At 41.6% G+C, this 21752-nt stretch overlaps 1 protein-coding gene across 11 annotated transcripts in view; it reads left to right on the top strand.

The window, feature by feature from the left end:
* Nucleotides 1–21752, top strand: part of cadpsa (Ca2+-dependent activator protein for secretion a) — a 101013-nt gene that overhangs the window by 74343 nt on the left and 4918 nt on the right. For 5 of the 11 annotated variants that reach the window (XM_064304468.1, XM_064304472.1, XM_064304470.1 and 2 more), the window contains 9 exons: nt 3150–3306; nt 4318–4459; nt 5496–5642; nt 8298–8453; nt 8905–9052; nt 9942–10016; nt 10208–10291; nt 10686–10718; nt 12179–12286. In XM_064304468.1, coding sequence (XP_064160538.1) covers nt 3150–3306; nt 4318–4459; nt 5496–5642; nt 8298–8453; nt 8905–9052; nt 9942–10016; nt 10208–10291; nt 10686–10718; nt 12179–12286 — 1050 coding nt within the window. Of the gene's footprint in view, nt 1–353; nt 384–3149; nt 3307–4317; nt 4460–5495; nt 5643–8297; nt 8454–8904; nt 9053–9941; nt 10017–10207; nt 10292–10685; nt 10719–12178; nt 12287–21752 lie in introns of all 11 variants that reach the window. The other 6 variants (XM_064304469.1, XM_064304473.1, XM_064304475.1 and 3 more) reach the window with 2 other exon arrangements.

Here is a 21752-nt window from a genome sequence, read left to right as displayed (position 1 = left end):
GTATTTTGCATGACCATTCTAAAATATTGAGAATATATGCCAATATATGGCATATATGGCAAAAATGTGAACAAAACGAATCCTGGCAATCCTACATGTAAATATTTAAAAAATTATTATTTTAAAAATATTCAGTAAATATTGTGCACATCTTCAAATATTTTAACTGTTTAGCCCATGAATGAATGTATGGCATGAAACATGAAGAGCTTGATGCTGATCCAATACAGTCCTATCTTACTGCGCTATCAAAATGCATACGCGGGTTTATAGACATGCAGATCGAGAGTATAGATGCGAAACTGATCTTCGATAAAGGGGATTTACATCATGTTTTTGAATATGCCCAACAGGCTGCAGTCACAAGTACAGGAGATCAAGCGGTACAGTATATACGTTTCTGTCTCTTTCTTTAGTCATGTCACACACTCTTTTCCAACGCATGCGAGCGCGATGCTGCGGTTCGGGCTTTCCTTCGGTGGGCGGGGTGGGGGGTGGGCAGCGGTCATGGAGAAAGGTCAAAGGTTATGGTACAGGGGTCTCATCCTTGAAATAGACTGCAAGGACCAAGGCGAGCCAGAACCCCAGACATTCGTACCTCTATGCCATTCTTTGAGCAATGCACATTTTTATTTGTGGTTTCATCACAAAAAAATAAAAATAGCACAATCCTTGCCAGAGCCAAGCAACATCATTTTGATCTTCATACCACTGTTTCAGGTCCCATTATCTGACATGATGGAAAACTGAGACAGTGGGCATGTGTCTGGTGTGGTATATCCACATGTTAGATGCCATCTGTAGACATTAGATGGCTGCAGTAAGTGAGACTCCACACTGCAATGCCTGTGTAAAAATGCCCTAAAAAGCAGGCATGATTAAGATGTGGATTTGACTCCTCAGTCTCTTCTGGAACCTGGGCCTTTACCTCTCCAGTGTGTCAGCTGGTAGTGATTTCTACAGGAAGTGTCTTCCTGTGCTGAGGCTGGACAAGCCTATACCAGATTGTTAAAAATCCATGGTAGTTGTATTTGTTCTTTTCACTAAAAAAAGGTGTTGGCATTAAACACCAGAAAAGCCATATAAATAAACCTGCATCTCTTTTTGCAGCAGAAAAAAAAATTAATTCAGAATTTGCCCATCTGAATTGTGCTTACTTTATACAGAGCAAACTCTGTTATTGCCATTTGATTTTATCCATTTTGGCATCATTGCCATCTCTCTTGTGCTGGGAAAGATAGTAAAATGTAGTTTTTGGAACAGCAGTTTCCAAAAGAATGCCTGATTCACCCCCTTGAAATCTTCCTGTTTTCTCACTGTTCACTCAATACGGGACGATCCGGGCAGGGGAAAGAGGTACGTGTCTCTAAATGAGACGAGTCACCTTCTGTCATAGTTTGTGCATGTCACCTGCAGACACTGTGACCCTCCCACATGCTCCTCTGGGGTCATGTGACTGTGCTTTAGCAGTGGAGAAACAAACTGCACAAGCACTTGGGTAGTGACCCTCTCGTTTTTTTTACCCCTTATTTTTAACCTCCCCCACCTCCCTGAACTCCCTTATCTTCCCTACAATCCCACCGCTCTGTTTGTACTTACCTGTCCGACTCTGCAAAGTTGTTGCATTTGGGAACTTCAGGGTACGCTGTATGTTTTCTGTAAATATAACGAATGTAGCGCCTGTACTGTCTATTCCGGCCCAGGTAAGTGAGACGAGGTAAGAACTGGCAGAACCGGTAAGAACTGGCAGAACCGGGATGTCCATGCAGGTTTTTTTTTGGAGCTCTCGGTATGAACGGCATGCTTCTTATTGAGGAGATCCAGCATTCTTTTGTTGATACGCGTGCATTTTACCAATATTTTTTCCTGTTAATTCTCCATGGACAACTTTTTTTTTTTTAAATAAAATTTAAAAAGTCATAATATTGAGTGACTGGGACTGCGAGCATTTCGGGATTTAGCAGCAACAGTCGTGGCTCGCTTCCTTCTTTGCGGAGCATCACAGCGGCACGCGGAGAGTCCTAACGAATCCTAGCGAGGGGAGAGGAGGCCCCCGGCGGCTCTGTGTTCGCCAGACCCGCGTTGCTGCCGCATGCCCACGGTCCCGTCCATGGGGAATGAAAGGGTGCCGGGGTGCATGAACACATGAATCATTCACATCGGAGACGTCCGGGATGTGAATGGCTGAGTGTGGCGGGACACCGCATGCGCGCACACGGCCCCCCCCCCCCCCCACCCCCATCGACCTGGCACATTTCAGACGGAATGCCCTGGCTATGCCCATGCCCCCCCTCATGCATAGCTACTGTCCTTCTGTATGCCAGCCTTATGGCACACGCTGCTGGCCTGCAGCAGTTGGTGGATGTGCCATATTATGCATACAGAATTCCAGTTGTTTCTCTCGATTCGTGGGATGTATTATTTAATATGAATGTATCATTGTCAGTTATAACTTTTAATGTTTAAAAAGACTTCATAATCTGTCGATGAAAGAAAATAAATACTTTTCTTTCATGGTAGGCTTTCAGGAAGAGTCTACTGTGCTGTAATGTTTCTTTACAAAATGCAATTGCTTTGAACCGTTGCTGCTTAGGGTAAAGACCATTTTTTTGAAAAGTCTAGACCAGGCCTGAGTTAAAATATATTTGAAATACTTTAACTATTTAGATGGTCGTAATATCTGCAGGTTTCCGAGAGTTTTCAATAAAACCTGTTACCAACCAAAACATACAATCATGTGAAATATTCTGTTCTAAATTTTGCTCAAAATAGCAAATGCTTTTAAAGCTGGCATTGATCTGCATCAATTTTACTGCAGCCTAAAGGGTTAAAGTATTTAAAGACTCAGCCATTATAATGAACATTATGAGTTCACTTCCCGCCTATTCAGCATCAGACTGTCACATCGTTCTCTTCTGTCTCATCCTTGTCCCTCTTCCTCTGTCGTTCTTTCCTCCATCCTCCCTCCCTCCCTTTACCTCTCCCTTCTCTCTCACTTTTGCCTACCCTCCTCCCTCTTATCTCACGCCTTTCTCTCTACTTCAATTCAATTTTCCTCTCCCAATCCGTCCTCTGTTCTTCTCCTCTTCCTCTGCCCCTACCTCTGTCTCTCTTCCACCCACTCTCCTTCCTTCTCCATGAATGGCCAGGCCTTTGCCTGGTGGTCAGACCTCATGGTGGAGCACGCAGAGACCTTCCTGTCCCTGTACGCCGTAGACATGGATGCCGCACTTGAGGTCCAGCCCCCGGACAGCTGGGATAGCTTCCCTCTCTTCCAGCTGCTCAATGACTTCCTCCGGACCGACTGTGAGTTCCTGTAGACCAGCCACTGCTATGTTTTCTAAAACCAGAATAGCCGATGCCATATATACTTCCTGAGTGGTTATGAGCCATTCAGGCTAATGATCTTGCTGAGTAGCAGTTACCTTTCAGTGCTAATCAGAGTTTTTAAATTAAAGGGGTAGAAACACTTAGCAGAGATGCCGTAAGCTGCTTCAGCAATTGTAACGTTATTCATTCACTAGTCACACAGCGATAGGCTTGCCTTAATGGTGACCTGATAGTAAAAGTAACCAATGCTATAAGTATCAGATAAATGACAAAAAGGGTAACACTGAACCAGAGAATTCCAGCTGCAGATGTACAGGTTGAAGAAAGCATGAGTAAGCACGGAGAAGTAGGGCAGACCACATGCACACACCAGCCAGCACGGGGCATTTTCAGACTAAAGGTCATTAGCTTTGCCTTTCAGCGGCACTCAGCGCATCTGGCAGGAAATAGCCTTAGCACTAGACAGGCACCAATTTCTGACACCATTCAAGCAGTTAATGAGGTCTAAAGCAGAGATGCCTGCGAGTCGAAGAAGCCCCCTGTCCACCCTCCTGGACAAATAAATCAAAATGTACAACAGCCGCTCAAGTGGCTAATTGGAGCAAAGCAATCACAGGACAAAAAAAAACACATCTCACCTACTGCACACAGCGACCTTGAGCGTGACGATGGTGTACAGTCACTTAATAAACACGCAAACACGACACCCTCTCTGCTTTTGCAAGCTGACAGATCATTAGCATCCCTTCCGTCATGTCTTAACGTTATCCTCCCACTCATTTTTAATCGTGAGGAGAGTTTTAAAATTGGAGTACTGCGTTTTGTGGGAATTGGGCTGCAGAATGTGACTGGTCTGCAGGTGGTGAAATCACTAAAATAAAGAAAGCGTGGGACTACCGCTTGAAAAAGGCAGAACTGGAGAACGACAGCCCACAGAGTAAAAGTTATAAATGTTCGTTTCTTTTCCATTCTCTCTCGCTGTTTCAGATAACCTGTGTAATGGGAAATTCCACAAACACCTGCAGGACCTCTATGCTCCACTCGTGGTTAGATATGTGGACCTGATGGAGTCATCCATCGCGCAGTCAATACATAGGGGCTTTGAGCGGGAGTCATGGGAGCCTGTAAAGTAAGGGGACTTCTTTTGATTCACTTTGCCCTTGGATGGCTGAAGAAAGATGGCTTGGTTTTCAGACTGCAAAATCAAATCTATGCTTTTGAGGTTTATAATAATAATGGATCAATATGAAATATTGAACTTTTTTAGATTGCCAGTTTCTCTTTCATCTTTAAAAGGACAGCTACACTGTTCAGTTTACACAGAATATGCAGTTATATTTATTTTTTAAAAAACTGTTTAATTCAATGTAGCCATTTTGAATACCTAAAGCCATTGTTCAATCAGTTATTCATCATTAATGTGTTTGTGTGTGCTCCACGTGTTTACACTAAATGCAGACAAGAAGATGCATATCTTTTATCGATAGTCTTGTCAGGAAAAAAACTGTGGGTAACTCAGAGGGTTATGTTTTGTCCGTCCAGCTTTATTCTGTTGTTTCATTATTTGTCTCAACTAAAAAACAACAAAAAAAAAGAGGGCAATTCCCCCATTGTGTTCCCCAAGTATTTTTCAGTGTTCATACAGTCTCTTATTCATAGCCATGGGATATGTGCTACAGTGTGGCCCAGTAGTATGGTCTGTGTCTCCTGTGTGAACATGTTTTTCTTGCAAGCACAGTCATTCATTATGAGCCAGTGCGTAACTGTAAGACCCATCCTTTTGTTTTATGGGCTAACCCTCATATCGTGCTTTCATTGTCTCCAGATACTGTAAGTGCTCAGTGCATGCTACGTGTTTTCGTTTGCTTTATTTTGGCAATTCAGAATGTGACAAACTTCTGTCTTTACCCGTTTTTATGTGCAACTTTTAAATAAGTCAAACTTTTAATCTCTCTCATGCTCCACCTTTCTTAAGAAAAGGACACATGCTCCTTTTTAACTGCTGCTGCTGATTGATGTGCTTTCTCTGCAGTCAACTTTTTTGCAGTTTGGAAGTTTTCTTTCACTTATTTTTACCTTAATTAGCTGAGTGTTACATTTTGCTTCTGTCATTTCTGCATTATCACTGTTATAGTGTTTTCTTTCTGTCTGTTTCTTTTCTACAGGAGTTTAACAAGTAATCTGCCAAATGTGAATCTTCCAAATGTCAACCTACAAATTCCAAAAGTTCCAAATCTACCAGTACCAGTTAACCTCCCACAAATGCCTAGCTTTTCCACTCCATCATGGATGGCCGCTATTTATGACTCTGAGTGTGTATTGAGTTTGCATTAGATCTAACTTGTTAATGAGTGACCTTGGCATGAAAATGTCTTCTGTTGTCTTTTAAGTCTCAAAAATATTGTCCTTGGTTTAATCAAGACTCAATCGAAAAAAAAACATAATAATAATATATATAATAAAATAATAATAATAAGGAAGGACCAGCAATTTGTAAAGAGACCAATTTCCTAATCCAGGTACAGAATGCTATTGGCCCCTCGTAATGATATAAGATCTGGCAATGACAGCCATGTTGACCGAGCATCACCATTCTCATCCTGGATTCACAATAGAGTTGTTCATATGGCTGTCGTTTCTACATTAACACAGTATATTTTTGTCTCTCAAATGATGCCAGTGCTTTTTATTTTAAAACATTTCTGCTATTCGATACAGTTCTGTTTTTTAAATATCACCATCCAGTTCCCCGATATGAATACATGTATCAGACATATCAGACATTTTTGGAAGGTAAGTGCAATTATTTTTAGACTGAGTTCCAGCATGTAATTAAGTTTTCCCACCACACTTCTTTATTTCTCTTTCAAAAGGAAAATGAAATAACTTCAGCACAATAGACCAAAAATAAACAAATAAATAAATTAAGAAGTGGAGGCTCATGCTGGGTGAGATTCTGTAGTTTTACGTTGGTGATTACACATGCCAAGATCACATGCCATTTTAGAAGGGCACTGAAATGCATTTTCAAAATGCATTTTAGAAAATCTGGCAGCCAAAGGACTCACAGCTAACCCCTTCTTTCAAAACAAAACAGCTTACTGTAAAACTAAAAAAATAAACCTAGCAGCATGGAATTCCTAATAATTAAATATGTATCCAGCCAAGAGCTGAAATCTTGAGTCGAGAGCTGGCAGAAACATTATGAGGCTGGGCCACAAATGCAATGTTCCTCACCTTGAAGTCATTCTCATGCCAAGTTCACAGCACTGGAAGATTAGCTGGATTAGACAGTGTTTTAAAATGGAGAACCTTATGGCTTTTCATTTTCTCCTCCTTGCATGTTGTTGACCCATAGGGTGGAAAGATACAAATCCAGAACTTCTTTCAAAAACATATTAAAAAAAAAAAGTTCAATATGGTTTACAACTCCATCATCCATTCCATCCTTACTTACAATGCAAGTACTGTGTGTCTTCTGCTTTGCCCTATATAGCGTTTGTATACATATTATTATTTTGAATACATTTCCTGTCAAGTCCACTGCCTGCGTGGGCCTTCATCAAGCACCATAAATAAATAAATAAAATAAGGAAAAGCAGGCAAATTTCATTTTTGAAATATTTATGAAAGGTTTACGAAACAATCAGAAAACATGAACAATGTTGAATAGACGGGAGGTGACTTTGTATCTTTCCAACATCTTCTGGCGTCCTCCGATGTGTCTGCATAGAGCAGACGTAAGCCTTGAGTGCTCCCTGTACTGTAGCCGTCTCTCTGAGCGGTGGTGAGGGTAGGACAGTCCTCGCCTGGGTTCGGCACCAGCATGCCAATGGCCGGGGCCCCTCCTGGTATTAGCTACCTGTGCATTATTACCTTGTGCTCTGAAGCGGCCAGTCCTTCAGTGCAGCTGGCATCCAAAGTAGCAGAAGTGTCTGCTGTTACTTCTGAGGATGGCAGTACCCCTCTGACGGTGCATGGTGTGTTAACGTCTGCAGTACCTGATTACTCAGCTGGAATGAGTGGTGTGAGAGCCTTTTTTATTTTTTGTTCATTTTATTTTTTTAGGCCTTTTTTTTTCTTTATATTCCAACAGTGTCGGGCGCAAATCCGCCCCGACGAACAGGATACGTCTCTCTGTTCTTCAAATGTTCAGCTCTCCTCCTTGTCTAAGAAACGATGAAGGAGACGTCTCTTTGGCCGACGAAGGCTTGTAGTGTCTAAAGATGGCTGCCCTGCTCTGGCCTGTCTATGACATTGAGCCTGTGCAGGAAGAGCAGGCGTCGGGAGACGTTCCACAATCAGAAATGGTCTCACTCACCGCTTCATACTCAGCCCCACCTATAGACTGTTTCCCAGCGAGTGCTGTGATATACAACTGAACTGCAGTGTGCATGACCCTCAACCCTCCTTCCCAGTTCCAATAACTATGCAGCTCTATGCATAGTTATTGATTTGTTAAGGACAATCTTGCGTCCAGTTATTTTTACCATTGATTGATTGACATCTGTTGACATTGATTATAATAACCAATCACACCACTTTGGTTGTGCTGAGCTTGTATAGGTCAGTCATACTTATGGGGGGAAACATGAAAATAAGCAATCAGTAAATGGTAAAAATAAAGAAAAACAAATAAACCCTAAGGTCTGAATTTGAAAGAGGTACAGCATTCACCTCTGTGCTGACCCCCTCTCCTACCTCACGTACAGTAGGACTTTTTTTGGATAAGCGCTTTGCAGACGCAGTGCAGATGAACTGATATTTATGAGCTCTGGGTCATAGAATGTCTCAGCCTGCTTATCAGCCAGTTCACATGCTATAAATATGAGTGAATCTGCAGTGTCTGCACAGCATTGGTCCAAGTGAAAAAAAAACAAGCCCATAGTCTCTCCATGTGGGCATATAGGTGTAGTAGCCACTGGGGGGCGCTGTACCCTGACCTCTACATGTCTTCTGCTGTCCAGTAATGGCTCTGGGACCTCAGAGGACCTCTTCTGGAAGTTGGACGCCCTGCAGACCTTCATCCGGGATCTGCATTGGCCCGAAGAGGAGTTCGCCAAGCACCTGGAGAGTCGTCTGAAACTCATGTCCAGTGACATGATCGAGTCTTGTGTCAAACGGTGAGAAAGCAGGAGTATCGATGCCGTTCAGGCAGGGGGCACGCACCGTACGTCCATCACAGCCACTGGCTGGGAAAGAATACAGCAAATATTTCACGGTAGCTGGGCTGTGAATTGATTGTGAAATCTACTGCGTATTTATTTGAATACATTACGTTACTTATTATTTATTTATTGTTGTATTTGTTGTTGTTACTGTTCTTGTTGTCTTAGTGCATAATATGCACCACAAATAAAATAAGTAGTAATCACATTATAAATATATTTATTTTATTTTTTACACGTGCTAATTATATTTCGTGAAAAGGCTGGAATAAACTTTATTTATTATTGTTAGCCCAGGCACCACAGATGATATCCGTCCAGCGGAAACGCTGATGAACAGACAGGCGTGCCACACGGAGCCATTTTCACCTTTCCTTCCCCCTCTCTCTGCCTCCCTTGTTTACAGAACCAGGGTTGCTTTCGAGTCGAAGCTTCAGAAAAGCAGTCGGACAACAGATTTCCGCGTCCCGCAGTCAATATGCACCATGTTCAACGTGATGGTGGACGCCAAGGCCCAGACTGCCAAGCTGTGTGCCATGGAGCTCGGCCAAGAGGTAGCGCAGTCAGCCGCCTTTTCTCAGCTCCACGCCTCATCGCGTAGCTTCTCTCCAGTGCTGCCTGTCTCCACTGCCACTGGAAAAACGTGTGAATAATTGTTTTCTCATACAACATGGTACATGTGAAAGGTCAGCTTCATCCAGGATTGCTCTCGTACCAATTCTGAATTGGTAAAATCCTGTGCGACTTCTCGGCTATTTTCGTCATTTTTGCCAGCATTGTTTTCTTTTTTTTTTTTTAATAGGAATCATTATTTACGGATTCATGTTCATTAATAGTGTGATGTTTTTTTTTCTGTTTGTATATGTACATGTGGGTTATATTTGCACGTGTACATTAATAGTGTGCAAATGCAGTCGTTTGTCAGATGTTGCTTTTTTCACAAGTGCTACGTTGCTTGCATTTAATTTTGCTTGGAAAATGCTTTGTTTGTCACATTTTTGCCGAGCTTAAGAATTTTCACCATTACCATGTCTCCTCTATCTTTCCTTTCATTTCTTTTTTCAATCTTGTGAAAGTTTGTTAAAAAATGGGTAAGTGTTGCTAACAATTCAATTGAAATCTCACCCCCATATCCCAAATGTATAATTAGCATCTGTAGCAGTTTTCCCTGTTCTTCCAACACTTCCCTTGTTTTGATTTCATTAACATATATAATAGAAGATACTGAATATATACCAGGTGAGCGTGAGAGATGTCATATCTGTGGTGTCTAGAGACAAGAGGTAGATATAAAAAAGAATTAATTGCTCTGAATTCCTCTACAAGGTAAGAGAGAAAAAAATAATCTAATCATTTCACAAAGTGAAGTCACAGTGCACCGCACAGTCTTGAAAATATATTTCCTCTGTTTGGCTGATAAATGTGTGCTTTTTTTCATTGTAGAGACAGTACCATTCCCAAATTGATAGCCTCATTGAAGAAACCGTCAAAGAGATGATCACTCTCCTGGTGGCAAAGGTAAATGTCCATGTTTGTTCCAAGGTCAAAGGTTGAATCCATGGTCTCCACAGTCCTAGCAAAGACAGCTGTGACCAAACTAGCCCAGAGAGGTTGATTTTATTTGGTGGTGGAAATTAAAATTTCATTACGAATTAGGTTGTCTGCAGGATGTCCGCTAACCGAGCTGCTTGTTTTACTCCCCCCTACAGTTTGTGGTCATTCTAGAGAGTGTCCTAGCCAAGCTGTCCCGATACGACGAGGGAACTCTCTTTTCCTCCTTCCTCTCTTTCACAGTAAGGGTGAACCACGCTCCTCAAACCTCTGCAACTCTACATAAATCAGCACAGCTGCCATGACATTCCGTCAGTTAGAACCAGTACACCTTAGGTCACAATACTGCTCAATGACCCCGGGGTGCCTACAGGTGAATAGTTATACGCACTCCATTGTGTTTAGGATTCGCAAATCCTAAATATATGCCCAGGTAAAATATGATCCAGTTTATTAATTTATTGCGTTTTTTTGCTGTGCTTAGCATGAAACACTTGCATGAAGCATATCAACAGGGTGCTATATTGTTTTTTTCATAATGCAGCCATTGCTTTAATGGGTGGCACTGTTTAGAGGGTGTTACTGCAGTAACCAAGCTTAAGTCTTACCCTTTTCTCCTAATTTCTTTCATCAAAGGTGAAAGCAGCCTCAAAGTATGTGGATGTTCCTGTAAGTGAGAATACAGTTAATATCATTGTGTTTTGTGTTTCCCGTGTGTCTGTGTGTGTGGTATCTCTCTCACAGTCTACTGTGCACCATAGAATTCAGAGGCATGTCTGTTTGGATCTGACGGCGGCTGCACTCGCCGCCTCAGAATTTGCAGACGAGCGCGGTCTCCCTCGTTATTTTTTTTTAATCGATCGAGCCGAACATCCACAGAGCATTCCAGAGACGTGTGCTCTGATGAATAACAGGTGGCACTTGTCTATTTGTTTTCATCAGTCCACAAATAATTGGCCAGAATTTGCATGCGAAAATTACAGATGGCCCTTTTTTCACAAATGTCCATTCATATGGTTATGTTAAAAACGCCCAAACGTGTGGCTGTCCCCCAGCTCGCGCGGGGAAATTCTCTGCGGTAGTTTTAAAGCCACGTATGGTAAGGCTGGCTCCTCATTATTTATTTATTTATTTATTTTGCCTTCAAAATGACTTCAAAGGGTATCACTTAACTGCTAACACATCTCTGCTGAATGCATTGGTTTTAAATTAATGCCTTGTCAATGAATCTGTGATGTGCATCTTATGTCCTGAAGGTCAAATACCCTGCCTTTCTGCAATAATTGTTTGCTTAATGCACAAAATAAAATACCATTTGCAAAAACCTGCTCATTTGCACCCCTTGAAACTGTTCAGATGTGTTAACTAAGTTCAATTTGCAGTGACTGACAATTACGAATCCTGACCTGATCTGTTGGTCTAGGATGCGTTTAATTTACTGAGAGAATAGGAAATCAAATGGCTTATTTGCAAACGCATTGTCTTTAGTGAATATTTCAGACGTTTAAATGGCAGCACATTTAACAACCTGCTCTCTGGTTCGCTAATGAGTTTCTGACAGTGTTGTTCGCTCTCTCCATAACAGAGCGGTATAAATGAAAAATGTCAAAACAGATAGATTTTTTTTTTCCCATGTCAACATACATGAGAAAAGCAATGAAGGTCTGGAAATGCTGAAAATTAAACACCTTTCAAGGTTTAAATTGCAAAATAAAAATGTACAGGATTAAATTTCACTCAATATTATTTTCATAGAGGAAAACCAGCAATTTGTTTTCATAAAAAAATTAATTCATTAAAACAAAACACTTTTTTTCCATAGCTGTTATGTGGACAGGTTTTTTTAATTTTTTTTTTTATCTTTGAAGCTCATATTTGTCAAAATCTGATCATACTTCAAACAGTAAAGTTTTAGGGGTTTTTGCCCTCTACAATAAAGTGAAAGAGACAGAGGTGTCAGAACAGCTTTATAGTTTCGTTAGTCTTGATTTATCAGAACGCAGTGCGATGGGGTATCCGTGTTCAGCAGCACTGCAACGCCGCGGCTAATCTCTATGTGCTCAGCGGTCACACTGCCCTCCGCACCCTCGGTATTTTAACCCTCTGTGTGTGCGGTTTGTATCTTGCAGAAGCCGGGGATGGACGTGGCCGACGGATACGTGACCTTTGTGCGGCACTCTCAGGACATTCTGCGGGATAAGGTCAATGAGGAGATGTATATAGAAAGGTTATTTGATGTAAGTAAAATGTCTTCTCCTCCTGAGTAGGGAGGAGGCCTTCCAAAATGTGACAAAACAAATGAGCAGAGAGGGATAAGTCACATTTTGAGACCAGCCACTTCACTTTTACTACTTCTGCTGTAGAAGTTTATCTCTCTCACTCTCCCTTTCTCTCTCTCTATCTCTCCTTTTGCTTCTCTCTGAACTCCTTGCTGCAGTATACTGTACTCAGCTCTGGTCTGTGTGTACCACAGTATTTCAGAACTTTGTTTCAATGTTTTTGTTCATAAGCAACATGTTCAGGATTCGTAATAAGGATTATCTTAAGCAGTGTTCTCTCACCAGGTCAGTAAACATGACTTAATCAATGTACATAAACCACACTAGCTAAAATCCACAATTTAAAGTGACAAAGAAATTACTCATCATGATTTTACAAGCTTACCTTACCAGCCGAAAGAGATCTCATTACCAGAATCAAAAGTGTATTAAAACTTTTGTAATTTGTATTTGAACAATGCTCAGAAAATACTTTTATTTTTGACAGAAATTTAATTAAATTTCTCCAGTAAAGTGCTTGTAAACCAAATGGACACTTTTAGAACAACATGTAGAAAAGTGAAAAGTAAGAATATTATAAAGAGGCTGTCAAATGTCAATTATATATATATATATATATATATATATATATATTATTTTTTTAATTTAATTTAATTTTTTAGAACATTTCAGTGTTGTGTCTGTAGATGGGGCTTGTTTTAACTGATTATATTCACATGGACAATTCAAGCCTCTACAAAGAACATATCATTGTATTTATTGACTTGATATATTGACTATATATTTATATATTAGTTTCATTGTCATGGGAAACTGTCCCATTTTGAAACTGATGGCAGGTTTCTTAAAGTAAATCTGCTAAGGAAATGTAAATAGAGTGGAGCACATTGAGCCCTGGGGCTTACAGTGATGAGGGTTTAAGACAGATAAAGAGAGAGAGAGAGCACTGTCTTAAGTAACAGCCAGGAACATCAGCTGGATTATAATCCTTTGTGATGCGTGTCAACTAATTTGTCCTCCATTCTGTTGGGTACAGCTTTGTCTGTTTGCTTGCGTCTTTGGGGCCAACTTTGGCTGGTCCCTTTCTCCTCAGTTTAAGCCTATATTTCACGTTTTGTTCTCGTACTGCTTTTGACCCAGTGCTGTTTGCGATGTGTTTCTCGCTGTTCAGAGGGCATTTCTATATAGCAATAGGAACTGTTTCTCTTGTTAATGGTGTTTGACTACTCTGCACTCACATTTGTCCTCCCTCTCACAGTGGTGTCTCTTGTTAAAGAGTCTTGCTATGGGATTATTACTCGTCTCCCTTTGTTTTTCTTTTCATTCAATCTTTTTATTTTCTCCTTCCAAACCAAGGTGTGTGGCTTCTTCTCTGGTCCTTTGCACATTTGCTCCCATTCGCACAAATGACTGCAAAAAAAAGCTATCCTTGGTTTTGCTTGTGTGTGTTCCCCCTTTCCTCTTTTCTCTCACACTTTCTTTCACTCTCTCATTCCAACCCACCTGTTTTTTCTTTTTTCTTACTTTCAATTCCCCACTGCTCTCACCTCCTTCCACCTGAGCAGATTAAAATGGAACTTATCTCTCATGTCCAGCTGTTTTTTCACATTATGTCAAGTGGCATGATTTAGAGTCAAATAATCTTCCTGTGTACATCTACTAGCATGGCCCAGCTCCTCAGAGATTTGCCTCATACATGCATACAGCTCTCCAGCATCCCCCACCCCTCATACCGCATGCACTGCGCCCCCCCCACCTCAGACGTGTGAAGTGGACAGGCACCCGATCACCCTGCCAAAAAACCAAAAACGCCATTCTGCCGGAGGTGGAACAATGCTTCCCCCATAATCCCGGTCCGGTCTAGAAAACCCACTTCCAGCCTTGCCTAATCACTCCACATGAACAGATCTGATATGCACATTCTTTTGATTTCACGTTGGTTTCTTCCTTAATATAATTTGACCGATGGCAACATTCTCCTCACTAATCATAATGCGTGCTGTTATCTTTAAAACTGGAGTCTCCTGGCAACCAAAAAATACATATCGAGCCAATCAGAGCTCTGGGATTCTGAAAATATACATTTTCCTTTTACACTACATAATGAAAATTCACATTTGGTTAATGAAAAGGTTTAAGATAACAGCACATCTATTCCTCGCTTGCTTAATCCATTGAATCACTTCCTCATTTCAAATTTGAGTCACTGATTTGTTCCTAAATTTGAAAAAAAAGAAAAAAAAATTTAAACTTATAACCATTTCGATACACCTTCAAAATGTGCCTTTGTTGAGGGAGGGATATGATCCTGTGGATTTTAATATGTCTCAATATCTTCTCTTCCTGCTTTTGCGCGGAGTTTAGTGTACTGATGTAGAGGGGACAAAATAGGTGGTACTGCAGGACCAAAGAACAAGCCCTTGTCTTTGCTTTAATATCTATCCTCACAATAGATGTTATTGCTCCGGGAAGATTATCGCCTTTTATCATATTTCTAGTCATCTCATCTGTGCCTTTTAATCCTCTGCCATGATGAAATTCAGCAATTTGGCACAAATGCATATCAATTTACGACATGTTGTAATATCATAACAAACCATACGGGCAATGCGAAGGCTGAGGTAATTGGAGGGACCAATGTGATGTTAAAAAAACATTGGTATTAAAATAATAGTATTTAAATGACTCCTCTCTTATAGAGGTCAAATGAAAGATTTCTCATCTCAAGATCATAGACAGCATATCAGCCGCAGTAAGAAGATTACATTTCTACGGTTCACTAATTTTAAATATGTCTGAGCACTATATGTGTAACTGTGCTAAAATAAATTAGACTGCCAATATGGACCTCGGTATGAAAAACTTGGCATTATACATGCTGATTAATTTTAATGAGACATATTAAATAATAATAATCCCTTTCTATGTCATAAACTAAAGTGGGTGTTTTGCAAACTGCATCCATTTAAGGATTAAACTTATTTTCAGTGCATTTGAATAAATAAACATAAATGGCCTAGTACGAATAGATAAGTAGCCAGACTAAGGAAATAATACCGTGCACATTATTTTGGTTTACTGCAGTGACAAAGGGGGAAAAAAAAGGTTATACCACTACTTTAAGTGACAGTAAGGATCTTATTCCTCACTCTTGAATTAACGGAATTTTTACTCTTGATGTGTGATATTTTATAGGTATTTATTTCACAGCACAGTGGAAACTCATTGGTGATACAATAAGTCTGCTCTAGTTGTTCTGCCTGTGGGCCCCACAGCACACCTTCAACTTAACTTTTTCTATTTTTAATTTTTTTAAGCTCATAACACTTTCGGGGCAGGGGGCGGGGGGAGGAGGGGTCGCGTTACTGCGATTATTAGCGCCACAAGACTGCTCCCAAAGTGCAGATGGCTTTTGTTATGTAGGTTTTACGGACAACCAATTTGAACTGCGCTGGCTAGCCTTAAGAACACAAAACTGTACTGTCGGAGATGGGACTAAGTTTGTTAAGTTCAGGGCAGGCGGGGGGGGGGGGGGCGGGGAACAAAATTAATTTATTTTTTCCCCTCCCTTGTAGTTCTTGAAAGAACAGCCGAGGAGATGAGGATTAAAACAGCTGTGCTTAACACAGGCTCATCTCCTTAGAGCAGGCAGCCCGGAGATCAGTGATTAAAAAAGCCGTCTCTGTGGCCGCGGTCAGACCCGGCGCGGCGGCGATACGCAGGGCTTTCCGTCGAGGCAGTGCGCCAAGGCGAGCCGCCGGGCCGCGGACGCAGGGATTACGCGGGTCAATTATACACTTAATCTGCCTCCCGGGGATTAAGCGCTCATTGATTGATTTGAAGCATTTCCGTTGACCTTGGCGGTGATCAGGTTGGCGGGATTGCGCTCGTGACGGAGTGAGCGTTTAATCGGGTGGCGGTGCGGGCCGGGCGCCGGCGAGCTGGTTCCCTCCCGTGATCTGGGGGGGAAGGGGGGGGGGGGAGGGTGAGGGGGTCTGCCGCCGCACAGCCCCAGACCTGCAATACCACTTCACTGTCTCAGACACTTAGCCGCGCGATGGGCCCGTTCGCTGCGGCCGCCAAACCCAAGTGAACAGTTTAATCAACTTCAGCCCACATGCAAAGTTGACGCTCGCGGGCCGGCGGCCGCGGGATCGGGTCAGCCTGAAACGCCCGTCCGCGGAGTTAGCTTCGCTCACAAGCCGCTCAGCTTCTAATGCCGGCTCTCCCACACAGGCTCCTCCGAGCAGGAGCTGTAAATACATATCTGCTCTTTCCGCCGCGGTCGCTTTTGGACGCCCGCTGTGAGGTTTTAAAGTGACCAGCACTTGAAGGTACGCCTTTGTCTCTGAATCGCGCCGTGCCCAGACTTCTCTCTCCAAGACTCTGCCACGAACAGAGGCGCGGCTGTATATCAATGCACCGCTTTTCCCTGTGCCTCGGATTTTCAATCCTCACTAAGTGTGCTCAAGAACGTACCTTTTAGTCACTGAATAAGAGTATCGATTCACTTCTTTTCTCCCTGTGGTTGACTGTTCATTTAAAACTTAAACCCCGGCTTGAGAGTCCCCCTGCTCAGTTGGAATGATTTGTAGACCGAGTTTCTCTGGCTTGCTTAGACAAGTAAATTGATTTTGATTCCCCATTTATATGTCTCTAAAGCAGAAGGGTACTGTGCTGGGTGCTATATATACTCATCCGAGCTGCAGCTCTGGGTTTGGATGTGCTGGGTCAGCCGTAGAGACATCAAAAGAATAAAAAGTTATTGGTACCAATACGAAACCACATTTCACCACCTGCAATTAAGTTTAATTTCATAAAATTATCCTAAAATTCAAAAACATTTTTATTATCATTCATTTCCTATTGATTCACTTTTCTAACAAGATGGACATCAAAAAGATGTCTATTTACTCTCTCTCACTCCACACCTTGTTGTTGAATGGACATTAACATTAGTATTAAAAAGTAATTATTTTCATTTTATATATTTATTGATTTGCATTATTCTACAAGTGCAGTAAATAACAAAAGCATTATAGATATGCCTGTTTTCAAAGACAATCTCTTTTCAAGAATTATTTTTTAAACCAGTCTGAAGGAATTATAATCTGAAAGGACAACACCTTTGGGAATATATGTACTTTTAGCTCAGTGAAAAAAATAACATCTGGTGCATGGCATTGTAATCTTTAAAATCAATTTTTTTTTTCTAAAGCAAAAATAGGAGCCTATATAAAGCCATTATATGTCACATTATTTCTGAAATAGTGTACATTGATGCCCTCTTATTTTCTTTCTTGCCATTTAATAATCTCTTTAGGTAGAAATAAACCAATAGTCAAAAGAGGCTTTGGACAAATAATCTGCTTGGTAGTAGGTCAGAAAAAAAGACTAAAGATAAAAACAGGTACATCAACTGCGTTCTTTCAGTACATATTAAAGCTTTTGTTTTCTTCTAATAAAGCTCCTGGCCTTTTTAAGCTGCTTAAGTTTTCAATAATTACTGAGGAAAAAGAAAGACATAAAAATCTATATCGTGCCTCTCAGTGACCTGAGACATTTATATAAAAACACAAACATCAAGGCAAAGACTGAAATAAGTGCTGTAGGAAAAATATATACATATTACTAAAAAGACAGATGACTAAATTTGGGGATTTGGGGGGGGGGGGGTTGTGTTAAATGAAGTCCTCACTCAAATTTTAAGCACCTCCCCTGTTGGCGGTGGAAGAGGTGAGGTCTGTGGGCCCGGCGAGGTGAAGTTTAGCTGCTCTGTGGGCCGCCCAGTAATGTGCTTCTCTCCCTATGGAAAGGGAGGTATGGTGGCATTTGTTTGATTAACTTGTCTGACAAAAGTGACAGCTGCCGCCGGCGCATGTAGATGAGCGACTCAGCGCGGCTCCGCCTTTGTACATCTGTCAGCGGAGAAGCAGGAAGAAAGAGTGAAAAGAGACAAATTGGTCCCAAAAGGCAAGCCATTCACCTTTTGAGGTCGCCCCATTCACGCACTCAGTGTGAATCTCAAGTGCTCGCTGGCTTATTTCATTTTGCTCCACTCTATAGCCTTAACCCACAAGTGTTTTATTTCTTATTCTGCGCGTCTGAATCCGGCTGCAAGCGTTTTATTGTGAAGAGAATAGCTCACTTCGCTGAGCGCTAATTCATTTTTAGTAAGCTTTTTTTTGTCATTGTGTGTTCCCTCAATGACACGGTGCTGACCACTATTTCTGTGGTGTAGTTTCTCACAACCAGTTTTTTTTTTTCCTTTTTCTTTTTTTTTGTCTTTGTTTTGTCTTTTGTCTGTGTTTTTGTATGGTGTTAGTTGGGACGCTGTGATCAGTTCAACAAATGCACGTGCACACAATAATATCCACAAACAATATTCTTAATGTAACCATCTTTATAGTTTGTCAAAAAATAAGGAATATTTGTCTTTTTTGGTTTGTGTTATAGGCTTATTTTGTTTTATAGTCATAAATGCAAGATAAATAATTTTAAGATTTTATCATTCGCTTTAAGGCTGTTGATTTGGCAGTTAAATGAGGATTTTTCCTACTGAACCGTGTGAAAGCCTCCTTTGTCCCAGTAGTGCAATCAAAGCAGTTTGAAGCCCCATAGTCTTGCTGGGCCTGAAACTTTAATTCAGTACCTCTATTCAGAAGCCCTGTTCTAAACAGTACTGGTTCAGAGGGAGAAAACAGGAGGGTATGCAGTGTGGGTACAAGTGTAGGATTGATTCGCCGTTAAAAGATTTCCTCTGCGTGGATGGTCCCTTGCAGAACGGAGATGGACGCAGGACTAGGGTCACCGGTGTGAGTTACTATGGTAATTGAGTTCCGTCATCAATGGGCTTCCTCTCATGAGCAATAAAGCACGTAATAATAGACAAACGGCAGCAGTGAAAAGCTGGCAGGTAGGATTACTCCGTCCCTTTGTCAGATGTGTAAAATGTCTTGTACTCAGATTTAAAGACTTCTCAACCCCTGGGTCCTCCGCGGGGACTCCCGCTGGGGCCTAATCTGCCCCTCTGCACCGCGGCCCGGCAGCCAGCAGGACACGCAGGGCCCGTTTTGCTGCTAAATAGCGGGGCGAGCCTTCTCACCTAAAAAAAAAAAACAAAAAAAAACGAGGAGACGGGAGAAAAGGGAAAGCCTTTCAAAGAAAGACAAAATACACACAAACCGCTCCTTTGCGGTTTTCCAAGAAAGGTACCAAAAGTGCCTTCAGTCACCGGCCAAAAAATGGCCCAACTCTGTAATGGCTACTGAGTACTGGATGTTAAAAAGATAAATAAATAAATAAGAAGAGGGAGGAGGAAAAAGAAAGGAAAAGTATTGCAGCACTGGATCCCTGCCACAGTGGCCTCCCTTATAGAGCTTGTCACTTCTCATTTCCATCAGCCTCTACAACAATCATCATTCCGTGCCTCCTGCTAATTGCAAGCACAGCTGGGTCTCAGCAGGACACTCTTGCACAGTCTCAGGCCTTACCAACCAGTCCCAATCTGTTGTGTAGCGCTGACTTGCACACAAAAAACTACCAGCGAGGGCAGAAAGAGGCAGAGTCACAGGTTGCTTGTAATCCCCGTCTCCCCCACCAACGGCTCCGCCCCTTCTCCGGCATTCCTGCTTTTGTTTTTTTTTTTAGTTTTTTTTTTGCCCACACAAAAGCCCACGGCTGACCCCTCACCGCCCAGCTCCTGAAAGAGGAGCGCAACACCTTCAGGTGTTCCAAAGCCAAGGAATAGTAGTGTGTGTGCGCGCGTGTGCGTGCATGTGTGGGTGTGTGTGAGACACTGTGGTTGTGTGTGTGTGCGCATGCATGTGTCCGTGTAAACGTGGGTATTTGTGCGTGCGCATGTATGCATGCATGTACGTGTGTGCGTGTGTGTGTGTTGAGGGGGGTGCAGAGTTGCGCTGAATTCTGTTTGTTGCCCCCCTGCCAGGCGCTGTGGCTTCCTGTAACATGTCAGATATGAGTGCGAACACCGGGTTCAAGGCGGGGGGGCAGGAGGTCGCAGAGCCTCTCAGCTCTCGCTACAAAGGGGGGTGGGCTGCAGATGTTCATGTGTGTGCGTGTCATGACACTGCAGCCTCCCTCCACCTACACACACAGGAACCCAACCATTTTACAACTAATATCAGACACAACTCGTTAAATTATCACAGAATTATTCACATGGGTTTATTGCATTATATATTCAGAGCTATATTACGCCTGTTTGGCTGACAGCTACAGCACGACTCTTGCTAGTCTATATTACAAAAAAAAAAAAAAGAAAAGAAAAAATAACTCAATTGGCAAGTAATCCTACTTTGTAATTTGCTCCAAAACACAAAGCTCAGGTTCCACCACTGTTCATTTGACAAGCCGCACGTTGCCGTCCACGTAAACCTTTCCTCTGAGGGATGTGATCCCAGCTCCGTTTGATGCCTCTCAGGAGCTGCTGTGATAGCGGAGAGTGTTGCACTGAAACGAGAGACTCAAATCCACAACGTGTGATAAGAAGAAAAAATGTAGTCTCAGGAGAGGTCCTGAAATGTTAGCTGTCAATAATGTTAGTAGTGCCAGCTAGCGAGCCAAATATAATCTATTTCTCGATTCCTGGCTGACAAAGAATTTTTTTGATTTGGTGCTCTGACTATGATGCACACTTTTTATTTTGCTAAATGTTGACAATACTCTGACTGTTCAATATCTTTTTTTCCCTCACAATTTCTATGGTGATTGGTGATTGTATTCTACTTTTTTAATATACAACTAACCAAAATCCATATATTTACACAGTTGTCAAATATTCCTGATACAGAGGAAGTGGCATCTGGTGGATTGTTTCCTGTGTGTACAAGGAAATGGGCTGTATGGGGTGGATTAAGAGCAACGCAGCAAGGCCCAATAGGCTTTGCAGACTACATGCTGCTACATGTGTTACTGCATGTATTACACTCGTGGACATTTGTATTTCTTAAGTTAACATGGGAAAGTGCATGTGTTCACTAGACAAGGGTTTAAAATATGTGTACACATTATTTTTCTGAGCAAAATACACTGTGCATTTTGATACAAATATCATGTGCAAAATGTTGAAATGCAAATTTTAGCTAGTAATTTCTAAATTATGGCAAAGTTCATAAAATATAAAAGTATTGAAATTAAGAATTCAGAAATTTATAATAAAAATAAAGATTTATGGGAATATTACATTCAATTTGTATCGCACTTTTCACAGGAAATCAAGAAATAGGACAATGATAATAAACTGAATAATAGGCTGAATGATAATACACAACAGGCAATGGGGAATTGTTGTGGAAAATTATCAATATTTTATAAAACTATTTTTTATGGAAAAAAAGTTCTCCCGCCTGCGTTGCAGAAGTTCAATGAAGACAATGAGTGTTTGTTTTTTTAATACTGGATA

Source organism: Anguilla rostrata, chromosome 13 (genome assembly GCF_018555375.3).
Source record: "Anguilla rostrata isolate EN2019 chromosome 13, ASM1855537v3, whole genome shotgun sequence".
Classification (NCBI taxonomy): domain Eukaryota; kingdom Metazoa; phylum Chordata; class Actinopteri; order Anguilliformes; family Anguillidae; genus Anguilla; species Anguilla rostrata.
This window is presented reverse-complemented; position numbering and strand designations above follow the sequence as displayed.